The following is a 12,959-nucleotide window of genomic DNA, read 5'->3' on the forward strand; positions in this document are numbered from 1 at the left end:
TAGAATCTTACAGCACAGGAGGCCATTCAGCCCATTGTGCCTGTGCTGGCCCTTTGAACGAGCTATCCAATTAGTCCCACTCCCCTGCTCTTTCCTCACAGCCCTGCAAATCTTTCCTTTTCATAATACATCTAATTCCCTTTTGAAAGTTACCATTGACTCTGCTTCCACCACCCTTTCAGGCAGTGAATTCCAGAGCAAAACAACTCATTGCATAAAAAAATTCTCCCCATGTCGTCCCTGGTTCTTTTGCCAATGACCTTAAATCCGTGACCTCTGGTTACTGACCCTCCTGCCATACTTCACATATAAGGGACAATTCCTTGGGCTCAGTAGACCCATCATGTGAAAACAGCCTGCGACTTTCCATCGATTCATTTTAATTATGGAAAATCATAGGCTACGTGCCTATGATTTCCTGCAATGTGCTTCCCGCTGGGAGTGCAGACGCAGTCCTGTGAGGAATTGCTTTGTAGTGCAGTCACTGTGTTATGCCAAACAAAAAAGCACTCATTTTGCTCACAGCAATGCAGCCTGCAAACAGCAATACCAGTCAATTAATTTTTTTTATGGTGTTGGTTCAGGGAAGAATGTTGGCCCTGACACCAGAAAAACTCCCTACTTTCCTTCAAGTAGTGCCAGGGGATCTTTAATATCCACCTGCACAGGTTTTAACATCTCATTCCAAGGCAGAACCTGTGCCAATGCATTATTCCATTGAAACATACAAAATTCTGACAGGGCTTGACAGGGTAGATGCAGGGCGGATGTTCCCCCTGGCTGGGGAGTCCAGAACCAGGGGTCACAGTCTCAGAATAAGGGGTCGGCCATTTAGGACTGAGATGAGGAGAAATGTCTTCACTCAGAGGGTGGTGAATCTTTGGAATTCTCTACCCCAGAGGGCTGTGGAGGCTCAGTCGTTGAGTATATTCAAGACAGAGATCGATAGATTTTTGAATATTAAAGAAATCAAGGGATATGGGGATAGTTCAGGAAAGTGTAGATGAGGTAGAAGATCAGCCATGGTCTTATTGAACGGTGGAGCAGGCTCGAGGGGCCGAATGGCCGACTCCTGCTCCTATTTCTTATGTTCTTATGTTCCCCCCCACAATGTCAGCCTAAATTATGTACTCAAGTCCTGAAGTGGGGTTGGAACCCACAACCTTCAAGCTCAGAGGCAAGAGTGCTGCCAATCAGTGCCTTCAGGAGAGAAGGGGAGAATATTTTTTTTTAATGAATAAACAAAAATCTGAAACAAAAACATAAAAATGCTGGAAACACTCAGCAGGCCTGTGTAAAGAACAGATAAGTTATTGTTTCAGGGATGGACCCTTCATCCGAACATATCTGACGAAGTAGTCACACCTGAAGTGTTAACTTGTCTGTTCTCTCCACAGACGCTGACTGACCTGCTGAGGGTTTCCAGCATTTTCTGTTTTTGTTTTAAAAAGGAATGTCAGGAATAGAATTCCCTGTTGTGGTTCTTTGAGGTATTTCCGACTCTGAGTTATGAAGCTGTCAGATCCAGCCGCTGCCATTTTGAGCCCCCGGCAAGCTCCCTCCCACTGTTTTTTTATTTTGAGCTTGATGTGTCGCTTTTTAACGCACTTCCCGATGTTTGGCTTGTGCACATTGCAAGTCGTGTTGGAAGCTGCCTTTACACACTGTCAGAGTGAATACGTTAATATGACACCAGAGGCATTTTAGGTGGGAGTGATGCTGATTATAAGAAGCAAAGACAAAAGCAAAATACTGCGGATGCTGGAAATAAAAAGAGAAAATGCTGGAAATACTCAGCAGGTCAGGCAGCATCTGTGGAGAGAGAAACAGAGTTAACGTTTCAGGTCGGTGACCTTTCGTCAGAACTGGTAACAGGTTTTAAGCAAGGTCAGAGGCAGGGAAAGGGGGAGGGGAGGAAAGAACAAAAGGGAAGGTCTGTGATAGGGTGGAAGGCAGGAGAGATTAAATGATAAAAGGGATGATGGTGAAAGGAGATGGTAACGGGACAAGTAAAGAAACAAAAGATGGGTCTAGAGGAGGTGTAGATGGGAACAGCAGAACCATCTTTCCTCCCCTCTCCCCTTGCTCTGTCTCTGCACTTGTTTAAAACCTGTTACATCTCTAACCTTTTCCAGTTCTGATGAAAGGTCATCGACCTGAAACGTTAACTCTGCTTCTCTCTCTGCATAAGAAGCAAAGGCTTGGTCCAGGTCCATCTGAAACAGCAGGATATTGCTGACCTATTTGTAACTCGAATATATTAATCCATTATAGTCCTGGCCAATATTTATCCCTCAGTCAACATCACTGAAAAACAGATTATCTGATCATTGCTGTTTGTGGGAGCTTGCTGTGCGCAATTTGGCTGCCGCGTTTCCTACATTGCAACAATGACTACACTGCAAAAGTACTTCATTGTAAAGCCCTTTGGGACGTCCTGAGATCGTGAAAGGCGCTATAGAAATGCAAGTCTTTCTTTATTTTCTTTCAAATATTATAATCCAGATCTTTCCAGTCCTTAACATTTTGCTAACCCTCTGGTGAAGGGCATAGACACCCAGATTTCTCTATAATGAATTTCTGTCAGTGCTAGGGCAGGCAGGTGACAAAGCTCTACCAGTGGCCTCTTTGGCTGATCACCACGAGGCATGTGACAGCAGCCCAGGGACAACACCACACATTACCTGCTCCCTGTAGATAGATGCACCTTCTCTCCTGGCGCGACACATTGGGAGCTGAGCGAAGTGGGTGCAGGTTAAGGGTATGTTTTCCTGTTGTGTGATGCTACATGCTCAACCAACAGTGCCACTGTGCAACGTATTTCCAATCTTTCGCTGTTGGCAGGGAGTTGAAGGGAAGATGTTGAGAAGGAAGCAAAGGGTTGCTTCATTACAACATCCAGCCTGGCTGCACACCTTCACATACACATTTCTGTCTTGATTAGCATGATGTATGTCATGTCTGGAAATCATAGAATCATACAGCACACAGGGAGGCCATTCGGCCCATCATGCTTGTGTCGGCTCTTTGAAAGAGCTATTCGATTAGTCCCACTCCCCTGCTCTTTCCCTGTAGCCCTGCAACATTTTCTTTTATAAGTATATACATCCACTTCCCTTTTGAATGCTACTATTGAATCTGCTTCCACCACCCTTTCAGGCAGTTAATTCCAAATCGTAACAACTCGCTGTGTAAAAAAAAATTCTCCTCATCTCCCCACTGGATTTTTTGCCAATCATCTTAAAAATCAATCACTATATTTTGCTGGAAAGGTGGCACATCCTCCCCCACTCGCGCTCTGTGAATCTCCCAGCACCACATCTTCATTACTTCCCTCGGTGCAGGACTGAGGGAGTGCTGCACTGTTGGAGGTTAGACGTTGTATTTGGACTTTCAGAAGGCTTTCGATAAGGTCCCGCATAAGAGGTTAACGTGTAAAGTTAAGGCACATGGGATTGGGGGCAAGGTACTGACTTGGATAGAAAACTGGTTGGCAGATAGGAAGCAAAGAGTTGGAATAAACGGGTCTTTTTCCGAGTGGCAGGCAGTGACTAGTAGGGTACCGCAGGGATCGGTGCTAGGACCCCAGCTATTCACAATATATATATATGATCTAGACGAGGGAACTAGATGCAATATCTCCAAGTTTGCAGACAACACAAAGCTGGGTGGGCGTGTGTGCTGTGAGAAGGATGCCGAGAAACTCCAGTATGATTTGGACAGGTTGGGTAATTGGGCAGATGCAAGGCAGATTCAGTATAATGTGGATAAATGCGAGGTTATCCACTTTGGTGGCAAAAACAGGAAGGCAGATTATTATCTGAACGGCAATAGATTGGGAGAAGGGGAAGTGCAACGAGACCTGGGTGTCCTTGTGCACCGGTCGCTGAAGGTAAGCATGCAGGTGCAGCAGGCGGTTAGGAAGGCAAATGATATGTTGGCCTTCATAGCGAGAGGGTTCGAGTACAGAAACAAGCATGTCTTGCTGCAGTTGTACAGGGCCTTGGTGAGACCACACCTTGAGTATTGTGTGCAGTTTTGGTCGCCTTATCTGAGGAAGGATGTTCTTGCCATGGAGGGAGTGCAGCAAAGATTCACCAGACTGATACCTGGGATGGCAGGAATGACATATGAGGAGAGATTGGGTCGATTGGGCTTATACTCGCTGGAGTTTAGAAGAATGAGAGGGGATCTCATTGAAACTTATAACATTCTAACAGGACTAGACAGACTAGATGCAGGAAGGATGTTCCCGATGGCAGGGGAGTCCAGAACCAGGGGTCACAATCTAAGGATAAGGGGTAAGCCATTTAGGACAGAGATGAGGAGGAGTTTCTTCACCCAGAGAGTGGTGAACCTGTGGAATTCTCTACCACAGAAGGCAGTTGAGGCCAATTCATTAAATATATTCAAGAAGGAGTTGGATATATTTCTTAAGGCTAAAGAGATCAAGGGATATGGGGAGAAAGCAGGGACAGGGTACTGAGTTTGGATGATCAGCCATGATCTCATTAAATGGCGGAGCAGGCTCGAGGTGCCGAATGGCCTACTCCTGCTCCTGTCTTCTATGTTTCTATGTTAAACGAGGCCCCGTCTTCTCTATCAGGTGGTAGTAAAAGATCCCATGGCACTATTTGAAGAAGAGCAGGAGATTTCTCCTGGTGTCCTGGCCAACATTTATTTCTCAACCAGCACCTAAAAAAAACCCAGATTACAGGAAACGTTGTGATATCCGGCACCGACGGGACCGGCGTGTTGCCGATCTATCAAAACTGCCGGACATACAAAGTTAATGTTGAAGCATACGGAGGTTTTCATCTCCGTATCTGACAACAAACACTGTTGCTTAGCAACAGCTTCTAAAGAGTCGGCTGCAGCTGCAAGCGTCTCTAGCTGAAGCTGTTGCTATAGCTACAGACCTTGCAGTGCCTGACTGGGAAAAAAAAAAGATCGAGAGCTAAAAAAACTTATAGAAAACGGCTCCTGATTTTTGCAGTTAGATCGAGTATTCCGGACATACAACCTCCGGATAAACCAAAGTTTCCTGTATCTGGTCACTTATCACACTGCTGTTTGTGGGATCTTGCTGTGTTCAGATTGGCAGCCACGTTTCCTACATTACAACAGTGACTACACTTCAAAAGTACTTAATTGGCTGTAAAGTCCCGAGGTCGTGAAAGGCGCTATAGAAATGCAAGTCTTTATTTTTTCCTTTCTCCTGGTGAAGGTATCTGAGCTCGTGCATGGGAATGAGAAAGCAATGATGCAGGGAATGACATTGAGGAGGTTGGGGCAGTGAAACATGGGGCCGTGTCTTACTCTAGAGATTGTTGTGTGGCCTTGTCTTCATCATTCTCTTCCTCGTCATCATCCTTTGCTCCCTTACTGCTGTGATGGATCTGCAGACAGGGTGACATAAACTAAGAATATTTGAAGATAACCCCCTTGAGATTAGGGAGACAATGAAGAGTGAGGTAGTTTCTGGTTCTCTGCTGCTTCACAAGGATGCCAGGGCAATTGTCTGGATCTGCTCAGTTCCACCAATCTAGTCATCTCCCACGGCTAGAGCGGAGTGCCTCTCCACCAGCCCGATAGCCTCCTCCTTGTAGGGAGTCAGCTCTCCAATGTCCAGTAAGCCTCCTCTGGATCCCTACCTTTCATTGACATCTACCACAGAAAGCTGTGGAGGCCAAGTCACTGAATATATTTAAGAAGGAGATAGATAGATTTCTAGACACAAAAGGCATCAAGGGGTATGGGGAGAGAGCGGGAATATGGTATTGAGATAGAGGATCAGCCATGATCATATTGAATGGCGGAGCAGGCTCGAAGGGCCGAATGGCCTACTCCTGCTCCTATTTTTCTATGTTTCTATTATGTGCAAGTGCCGACTGTAATGAGATTCAGATAATTGAGCGAAGCCTAGCATTTGAGGGACCTCTCCTAGGTGTTTTCAGGCGGCAGATCTCCTGGTAGCACCCTTCTACAGTGAAAGAAGAGTTTTTAAGGTCCTGCATGCAAGTAATCCGTGTTAGGGGAGTTGACAACTGATATTGTAAGATACAGAGCTAGTGAATCCCTGAAACACAGTGCAGTGTGAAAGGTTATTTGTGCAACTATTCATTTTAGAAGGTGAACAGTGTGCTTGTTTCCATGGTGCCCAAGGAAGTAAAGGGACAGTGTCCTGTCTGTTACCTCGCCTGCCTTCGTCAGGTCATTTACACTGGTCTGCGGGCCTGCGGGCGAGAGAGCTGGCATTCAGTGCCACTGCCTCCTCCCTGCACATGGCACGTGAGACACTTCTCTGAGGTTCCCCCCCCTCCCCCCCGCCCCCCCATGGACACCAGCAATCTTTCTCTCTTTTGCTGCAGTTCATCCAGGAGTGTCGGAAGGTTGACCTCATTAAAATTCTTTTCTATCTCCTTTCAATGCCTTGCTGCCTTCTCCGGCGCGCTTCTGCCTGTTCATTCTCTTGAGGATAGTCTTTAAAAGTGCCCCAAAATCTCACACAGGTACCTAACAGTCAACTCAGTCTTGCAAAAGGTTTACCATTTACCTGCTGCTCCTCCAGCCTTTTGCTGAAATCTTAAGCCATTCTAGGATTTTCAAAGGATGAATGTTAAATTCCACCCCCCCCCCCAGTGCAGTAATCCCAGGAATATGCAAATGAGCCAACCCCATGGTTTACGAGTGGGTCAGCACTGGAGTAGATCGACAGGCAGAAGTCCTGGACCAGCAGTGCAACATTAGAGCAAATGGCTATGTGCCTCTGGTACCTTACCCAATTGGCCATTCCTTATTTGTGAGCCTAGACAGGAGAGACAGTGCCAGCAACCATGGAGGCAGGTGAGGACATCTCAGCTGATCCCAATCCTGTCTCATCCAACATCCACACTTTCCAGCAGGAGTCACTGGATAGTGATCAAGAGAGGGAACTCTGGCTGATCTGACTTTCCTTTCTTAGCCAAGAGGCATCAGGCTCGGGTATAATGTCCCTTCACAGTCGAATAATCCACACATCGAGAAAAGATGCCTGTAAGAGGTAGCAGAAGGCTGACAGTAGCTATAGATCCATACTGCATCAGAGGGACCACATTCATGAGGAAGAGAGAAAACTGGGAAACAAATTCCTTTAAAAAAACTTCTGTAACAATCTTTTTGTGTTTAAAGTTTGCAGGAAGTGAACTCAATGATAAATAAAAGACTGAAGGATGCCATCTTCACTGACCAATGGAGCGAGCTCTTTATGGACGCACTTAGTCCCTTTGGTTATGTGTTGGTAAGTTAAAAAAGAATATGTTAAAAGCTGTTACAAGGATATAAGCCCTGATGAGTCCCCTTGGTAACCAGGTACCCATAATAGTACTTGCCGTAGCAGGCAGACCTTATTGGTTTTCCTTCTTTACTATTCTTTCCCTTCCTCATCCACTGCTGAATGACTCTTTCTGGGATAAGTCCCATGGACACCAGCACCCAGGAGGACAACCTTAATGTGTGAGCCTGAACTGTGAGGGTCAGCCGGCTACTTGATAGTGGGCACCACAGCTGAGTTAGGTCTTGTCCTCGCTCAATGCCCATATACACATTTCCAGCCTGGACCATTGGCTTCTTTTCCCCCAACCTTAACCCCCAGGAGTTGCTGAAGTTGATTGGAGCTTGTCAACTACCATCCTGACTCAGATCAGCTAACTTAGCACAGATTGGGGTAGATCTTGACATTGTACGATAGTGTAAAATGGGTGATAGCAATTCAACAGCCCGTTTTGCATCTGTCCCGATTTTTATTTCCATTGACTTCAATGGAATGCTCTTCTACACTCCTCATTGAACCATTGAACCAGGGTTAGTTTGATGGTGATAGAAGAGTGAGGGATATGCCAAGCCATGAGGCTACAGATTGTGGTGAAATACAATTCTGCTGCTGCTGCTGGCCATAGCGCCTCACGGATGCCCAGTTTTAAGCTGCTAGATCTCTTAATCTATCCCACTTAGCATGATGGTAGTGCCACCTGACACAATGGAGGATGTCCTTAGTGTGAGGACGTTCCACTATTACCTATCCGATTATAGCCAGAGTGTCTCCACCAATGGCATCTCTACCCACCCTTCTGCCCACCGTTACCTCCAGATTCCTCCAAGTATCTATCGTTGGTCCTTTATCTTCCTCATCCACATGCTCTCACTTGGTAACATCATTCAAGACAAGCAGTCAGTTTCCAAATGTTTAAAAAAAAAATTAATGAACTCTTTGGATGTGGGGATCGTTAGCAAGGCTGCCATATATTGCCCATCACCAAGGCTACCAGAGGGCAGGTAAGAGTCAACCACATTGGTGTGGGACTGGAGTCACATATAGGCCAGAACGGGTAAGGATGGCAGGTTTCCTTCCCAAAAGGACATTAGTGAACCTGTTGGGTTTTTATGTCAATCCGATAGCATCATGGTCACTTTTACTGATACCGGCTTTTTATTTCCAGATTTCTTTTAAACTAAATTCAAACTCTCAAACTGCCATGGTGGGATTTGAATTCACGTTCTCTGGATTATTAGTTCAAACTTCTGGATTACTCGTCTAGTAATATAACCACTATACTACCATACCTGTAAATGCTGATAACGCACAGCTCTCGACCCGCCACTCCCTCTGACCTGTCAGACTGCTTGTCCAACATCTAGTGTTGGATGAACTGTAGTATTCTCCAGCTAAAAATTGGTAAAACTGAAAACAATTGTCTTGGGCCCCCACCATGAACTCTTTCCCCTCGCCACTGATTTCATCCTTCTCCCGAACCACTATCTCAGGCTGAGTCAGACTGTTCACAACCTCAACGTCCTATTCAACGCTAAACTGAGTTTCTGACCCCATATTCTCTCCATCACAAAGATCGCCTCTGTAACATTACCTGATTCTGCCCCTGCCTCAGGTCATGTGCTACTGAAACCCTCATCCATTCCTTTATCACCTTCAGACTCGGCTATTCCAACCCTCACCTAACCAGCCTGCCATCCTTTGTAAACTTCAGCTTGACCAAAACTGTACTCCCTATCTCTGTAACCTCTGCCCTCTAAACTCTCCGTTCCTCTGGATTGGGCCTCTTGACAATCCCCTCCCTGCCTTCCCCCCACCATTGTCGATTTTGCCTTCAGCCACCTGGGCCCCACTCTCTGGAATTCTTTCCCTAAATTCCTGCGCCTCCCCACCTCTCCTCCTTTAAGACCCTACTCGAAAACTACCTCTTTGACCAAACCTTTGGTCACCCCTCCTAATAGCTTTTACTTGGGCTTGGTGTCCATTTTTGTCCAGGTTACACCTCTGTGAAGCACCTTAGGTGATATTTCTACGTTAAAGGTGCCATATAAATGCAAAAGGTTGTTATTTTTGTAATGTAATATTGACTAGATGTAGCTGTGTTCTAAAGGTTGTGACAGCCTTTCTCCCTGGTCTAGGTAACCTCTGAGAGAATGCAGGGGCAGCTGCTCTTAGTCTTTGCCAAGTACTACCTCCTGCCTAGCCTGCAGGACGTCCAGACCGACTGCACCAGAACTGGGCTTGGTGGATACTGGGTAAGCCTCAAAATCCTGACGGGTAGAAATCTTAGATTTGGAGAAATTGTCTGACCTTTCCCTGCAGCAAATAAGAATCCTCATCTTCTAATCATGAACAGTCAGGTCAAAGATGGTGTTGTGGTGACCACTATGTACAGTTCCTCCTCGCCCCCCCCGATATTTATCCCCTCATCCCTGAAGGTGCTGACTCGTGCTGGAATACAGTTCCAACGTCTCTTCAGTACCTTGCCTAAGCGACCATCCTTCATGTGTGAGTCTGGACTATGAGGGTGAGCAGGCTGAGAGTAGCCTGTTCTTGTCCTCAGCTGACATAGGGAAGAAGTCTCAGGACAGCAATCGAGAACAGGACCCCTGGGACAAAGCAGCCCGCTTGATTGGCACCCCATCCACCACCTTAAACATTCACTCCCTCCACCACCGGCGTACTGTGGCTGCAGTGTGTACCATCTACAAGATGCACTGCAGCAACTCGCTAAGGCTTCTTCGACAGCACCTCGCAAACCCGCGACCTCTATCACCTAGAAGGACAAGGGCAGCAGGCGCACGGGAACACCACCACCTCCAAGTCACACACCATCCTGACTTGGAAGAATATCGCTGTTCCTTCATCGTCGCTGGGTCAAAATCCTGGAACACCCTCCCTAACAGCACAGTGGGAGTACCTTCACCACACAGACTGCAGCGGTTCAAGAAGGCGGCTCACCACCACCTTCTCAAGGGCAATTAGGGATGGACAATAAATGCTGGCCTTGCCAGCGATGCCCACATCCCATGGACGAAATTTTAAAAAAATTACCCTTTCCAGAACTCATGGGTTCTGAGGCCAACTCTACCACCATCAATTAAGTCAGCATAGACTAGTGATTGAACCTGGGGCCAGCCCAGCACTCTGTATGACTCAGTAAAGCCCAGTACTGGGTGTGCATTTACCATATGCACTGTGAGGTAAGCTCTGGAAAACCTGAATTTAATACGAATACTGCATCGACCATGAACTTGTAACCAAGTGCTGGTTACCAGCTGAAAAAGCTGCTTTGATTACATCATACTCGTTTGTCGTTCACTGTGACCTGGAAAGTGGTCTCGGGCGATGACGCAGAGCGGGCGGTGTCGGATTGGCCGTCAGCGCCTGACCGCAATGGAAGTGAATATCGGGCGCGGCGTAGAACGGGCGGCCGATCTGACACCGCCCGCTCTGCGCCAACGCCCGAGACCAATTTCTAGGTCAGACCCCAATCACCACCATGGCACCAGCTTCCAGAAGATAATCCCACCCCCATCACCCCCCCCCCCACCCCGCGCAATAAGGAATAAAAATAGCTCCATGACTCTCACGATAAATATCAGAAACACATTCATTCTGCAATCAGTGCAGACAGAGATTAAAAAGCAACTCGAGGTTTATGTTGGGAACCTCGCACTGAGATTACTGTAATCACCCCAGCTCAGTTATAACCAGTCGTGTTTATTTAGTGTATTAGGTCAGAAGCAACTCATTGTGCTGCCCGTTCACATCCTGCCCACATTGTTCTATTGTCGTTTGATATCAGAATCAGCTCATTATCCCAGAGATGTGAACATGGACCCCGTTCCAATTACTGTCTGTGGACAGTTAATCTACTCTGTGACGCAGACTTGACAACACCATGCTGTTTGACAGCTCCTTGCTCAGAGGGAAATGACAGCGAGACAGCATATGTGTCTGCATATGTTTGACAGTGTATATGTCTGGGTATCCATGTGTGACTCAATGGATGTGAGTGTTTGTAGATCTCAATTTTATTCTGAGGATGAGTTGGTGCAGGAGGTAAAATGTTATCCGTCGTCCCGTCACTCACTGTCTGTCACTCTCTGGGTGACTGTGGGTGGGTTGATCACCTGTAGAGGGGCATATTTTGGGATGGAACCCTATTTACACGCCATCGGAAATCCCAATTGAGGAGGGAGCGTGGGCAAGCCTTCTGCCCACACACCCCTAATTCTGCATCCAGCTTGGGGGGGGGGGGGGGTGTCTGAGGGACATTCCCAGGCTACCCCAGGAATTCTACCGCAGCACACCACCCGACAGATCCAGTGGATCCCACACTTGCTGCGAGCTGCCATTGGTTCCGTACGGGACCTTCTGAAAGCCCCAAACATCTTAGAGGGCAAAGGTAATCCAAGACGGGTGGGGGGTGTCCATTACCCCAGAATGGTACTGGGGAATAAGATGTTTATTATTTTAATATTCAGCCTGTTGGGGGCCTCTGGCCTTGGAGTGGCAGGGCGCTGCTCTGATTTTCTTTAGAGCAGGTTGGGCAGCCCCTCTGTTTTACCTCTACAGGTGCAGGCCGCCTGTCCCGAATATTAACGTGACACTGTGATTTGGAATGGGGCCCACGGGTTGAGCAGCCAGTGGTCGGAAGTCCCATCCCGCCGCACTTCCAGTGGCAAAGCAGGATTCCAAGCATTTTCGGGTCCGGCACGCGCGCGCTCAGTGAGAGGTCTGTGCAGTGGTTCACCGCTGCAGTGCGGTACCACAATGGCCACGTGAATGACCCTGTGTGTTTTTTTTTCCCCCCTCCAATATATTGCAACAGGGGAACAAGGGAGGGGTCAGCGCCAGGCTGTCTCTGTGCGGTCACATGATTTGTTTCCTCAACTGCCATTTGCCGGCTCACATGGAGAACTCTGAGCAGCGGATGGACAACTTTGAGAGCATCCTACAGCTGCAGCAGTTCAACGGGCCCATTGCCAGTGGAGTCCTCGACCACGAGTAAGTGTCAACTTCCTCCCTCAGGCAAAATCCTTTCCTGTCAGAATCCGCCACCCTTTTGGGAGGAGAGCGAAGGGGGTTAATAAAAGCGGTAGGTTTTAAGGAGGCTTTTGAAAACGAGGCAGACTCGACGGGCTGAGTGGCCTCCTTCTGTGCTATTCTACGATTCTATGTTAGCAAGGTGAAGGGTTTGGGTGAGAATTCTCGACTGGAGGGGAGTGATGGCTGCGACACAGATCGTGTGCAGGGAAAGGGTGTAACATAGAAACATAGATAGGAGCAGGAGTAGGCCATTCGGCCCCTCGAGCCTGCTCTGCCATTCAATGAGATCATGGCTGATCATCCAAATTCAGTACCCGGTCCCTGCTTTCTCCCCATACCCCTTGATCCCTTTAGCCTTAAGAAATATATCCAACTCCTTCTTGAATATATTCAATGAATTGGCCTCTACTGCCTTCTGTGGTAGAGAATTCCACAGGTTCACCACTCTCTGGGTGAAGAAATTCCTCCTCATCTCTGTCCTAAATGGCTTACCCCTTATCCTTAGACTGTGATCCCTGGTTCTGGACTCCCCGACCATCGGGAACATCCTTCCTGCATCTAGTCTGTCCAGTCCTGTCAGAATTTTATAAGTTTC

The 12,959-nt window shown here is 47.3% G+C and overlaps 1 protein-coding gene across 1 annotated transcript in view; it reads left to right on the plus strand.

Annotated features, from left to right (window-relative positions):
• inpp5jb (inositol polyphosphate-5-phosphatase Jb) overlaps positions 1 to 12,959 on the plus strand; it is a 97,709-nt gene that overhangs the window by 55,700 nt on the left and 29,050 nt on the right. The window contains exons 4-6 of the mRNA XM_085961417.1: positions 7,171 to 7,279; positions 9,448 to 9,564; positions 12,147 to 12,322. Coding sequence (XP_085817543.1) covers positions 7,171 to 7,279; positions 9,448 to 9,564; positions 12,147 to 12,322 — 402 coding nt within the window. The remainder of the gene's footprint in view (positions 1 to 7,170; positions 7,280 to 9,447; positions 9,565 to 12,146; positions 12,323 to 12,959) is intronic.

Source organism: Somniosus microcephalus, chromosome 19, assembly GCF_052327205.1.
Source record: "Somniosus microcephalus isolate GS21.2 chromosome 19, FLI_Smic_1.0, whole genome shotgun sequence".
Classification (NCBI taxonomy): Eukaryota; Metazoa; Chordata; class Chondrichthyes; order Squaliformes; family Somniosidae; genus Somniosus; species Somniosus microcephalus.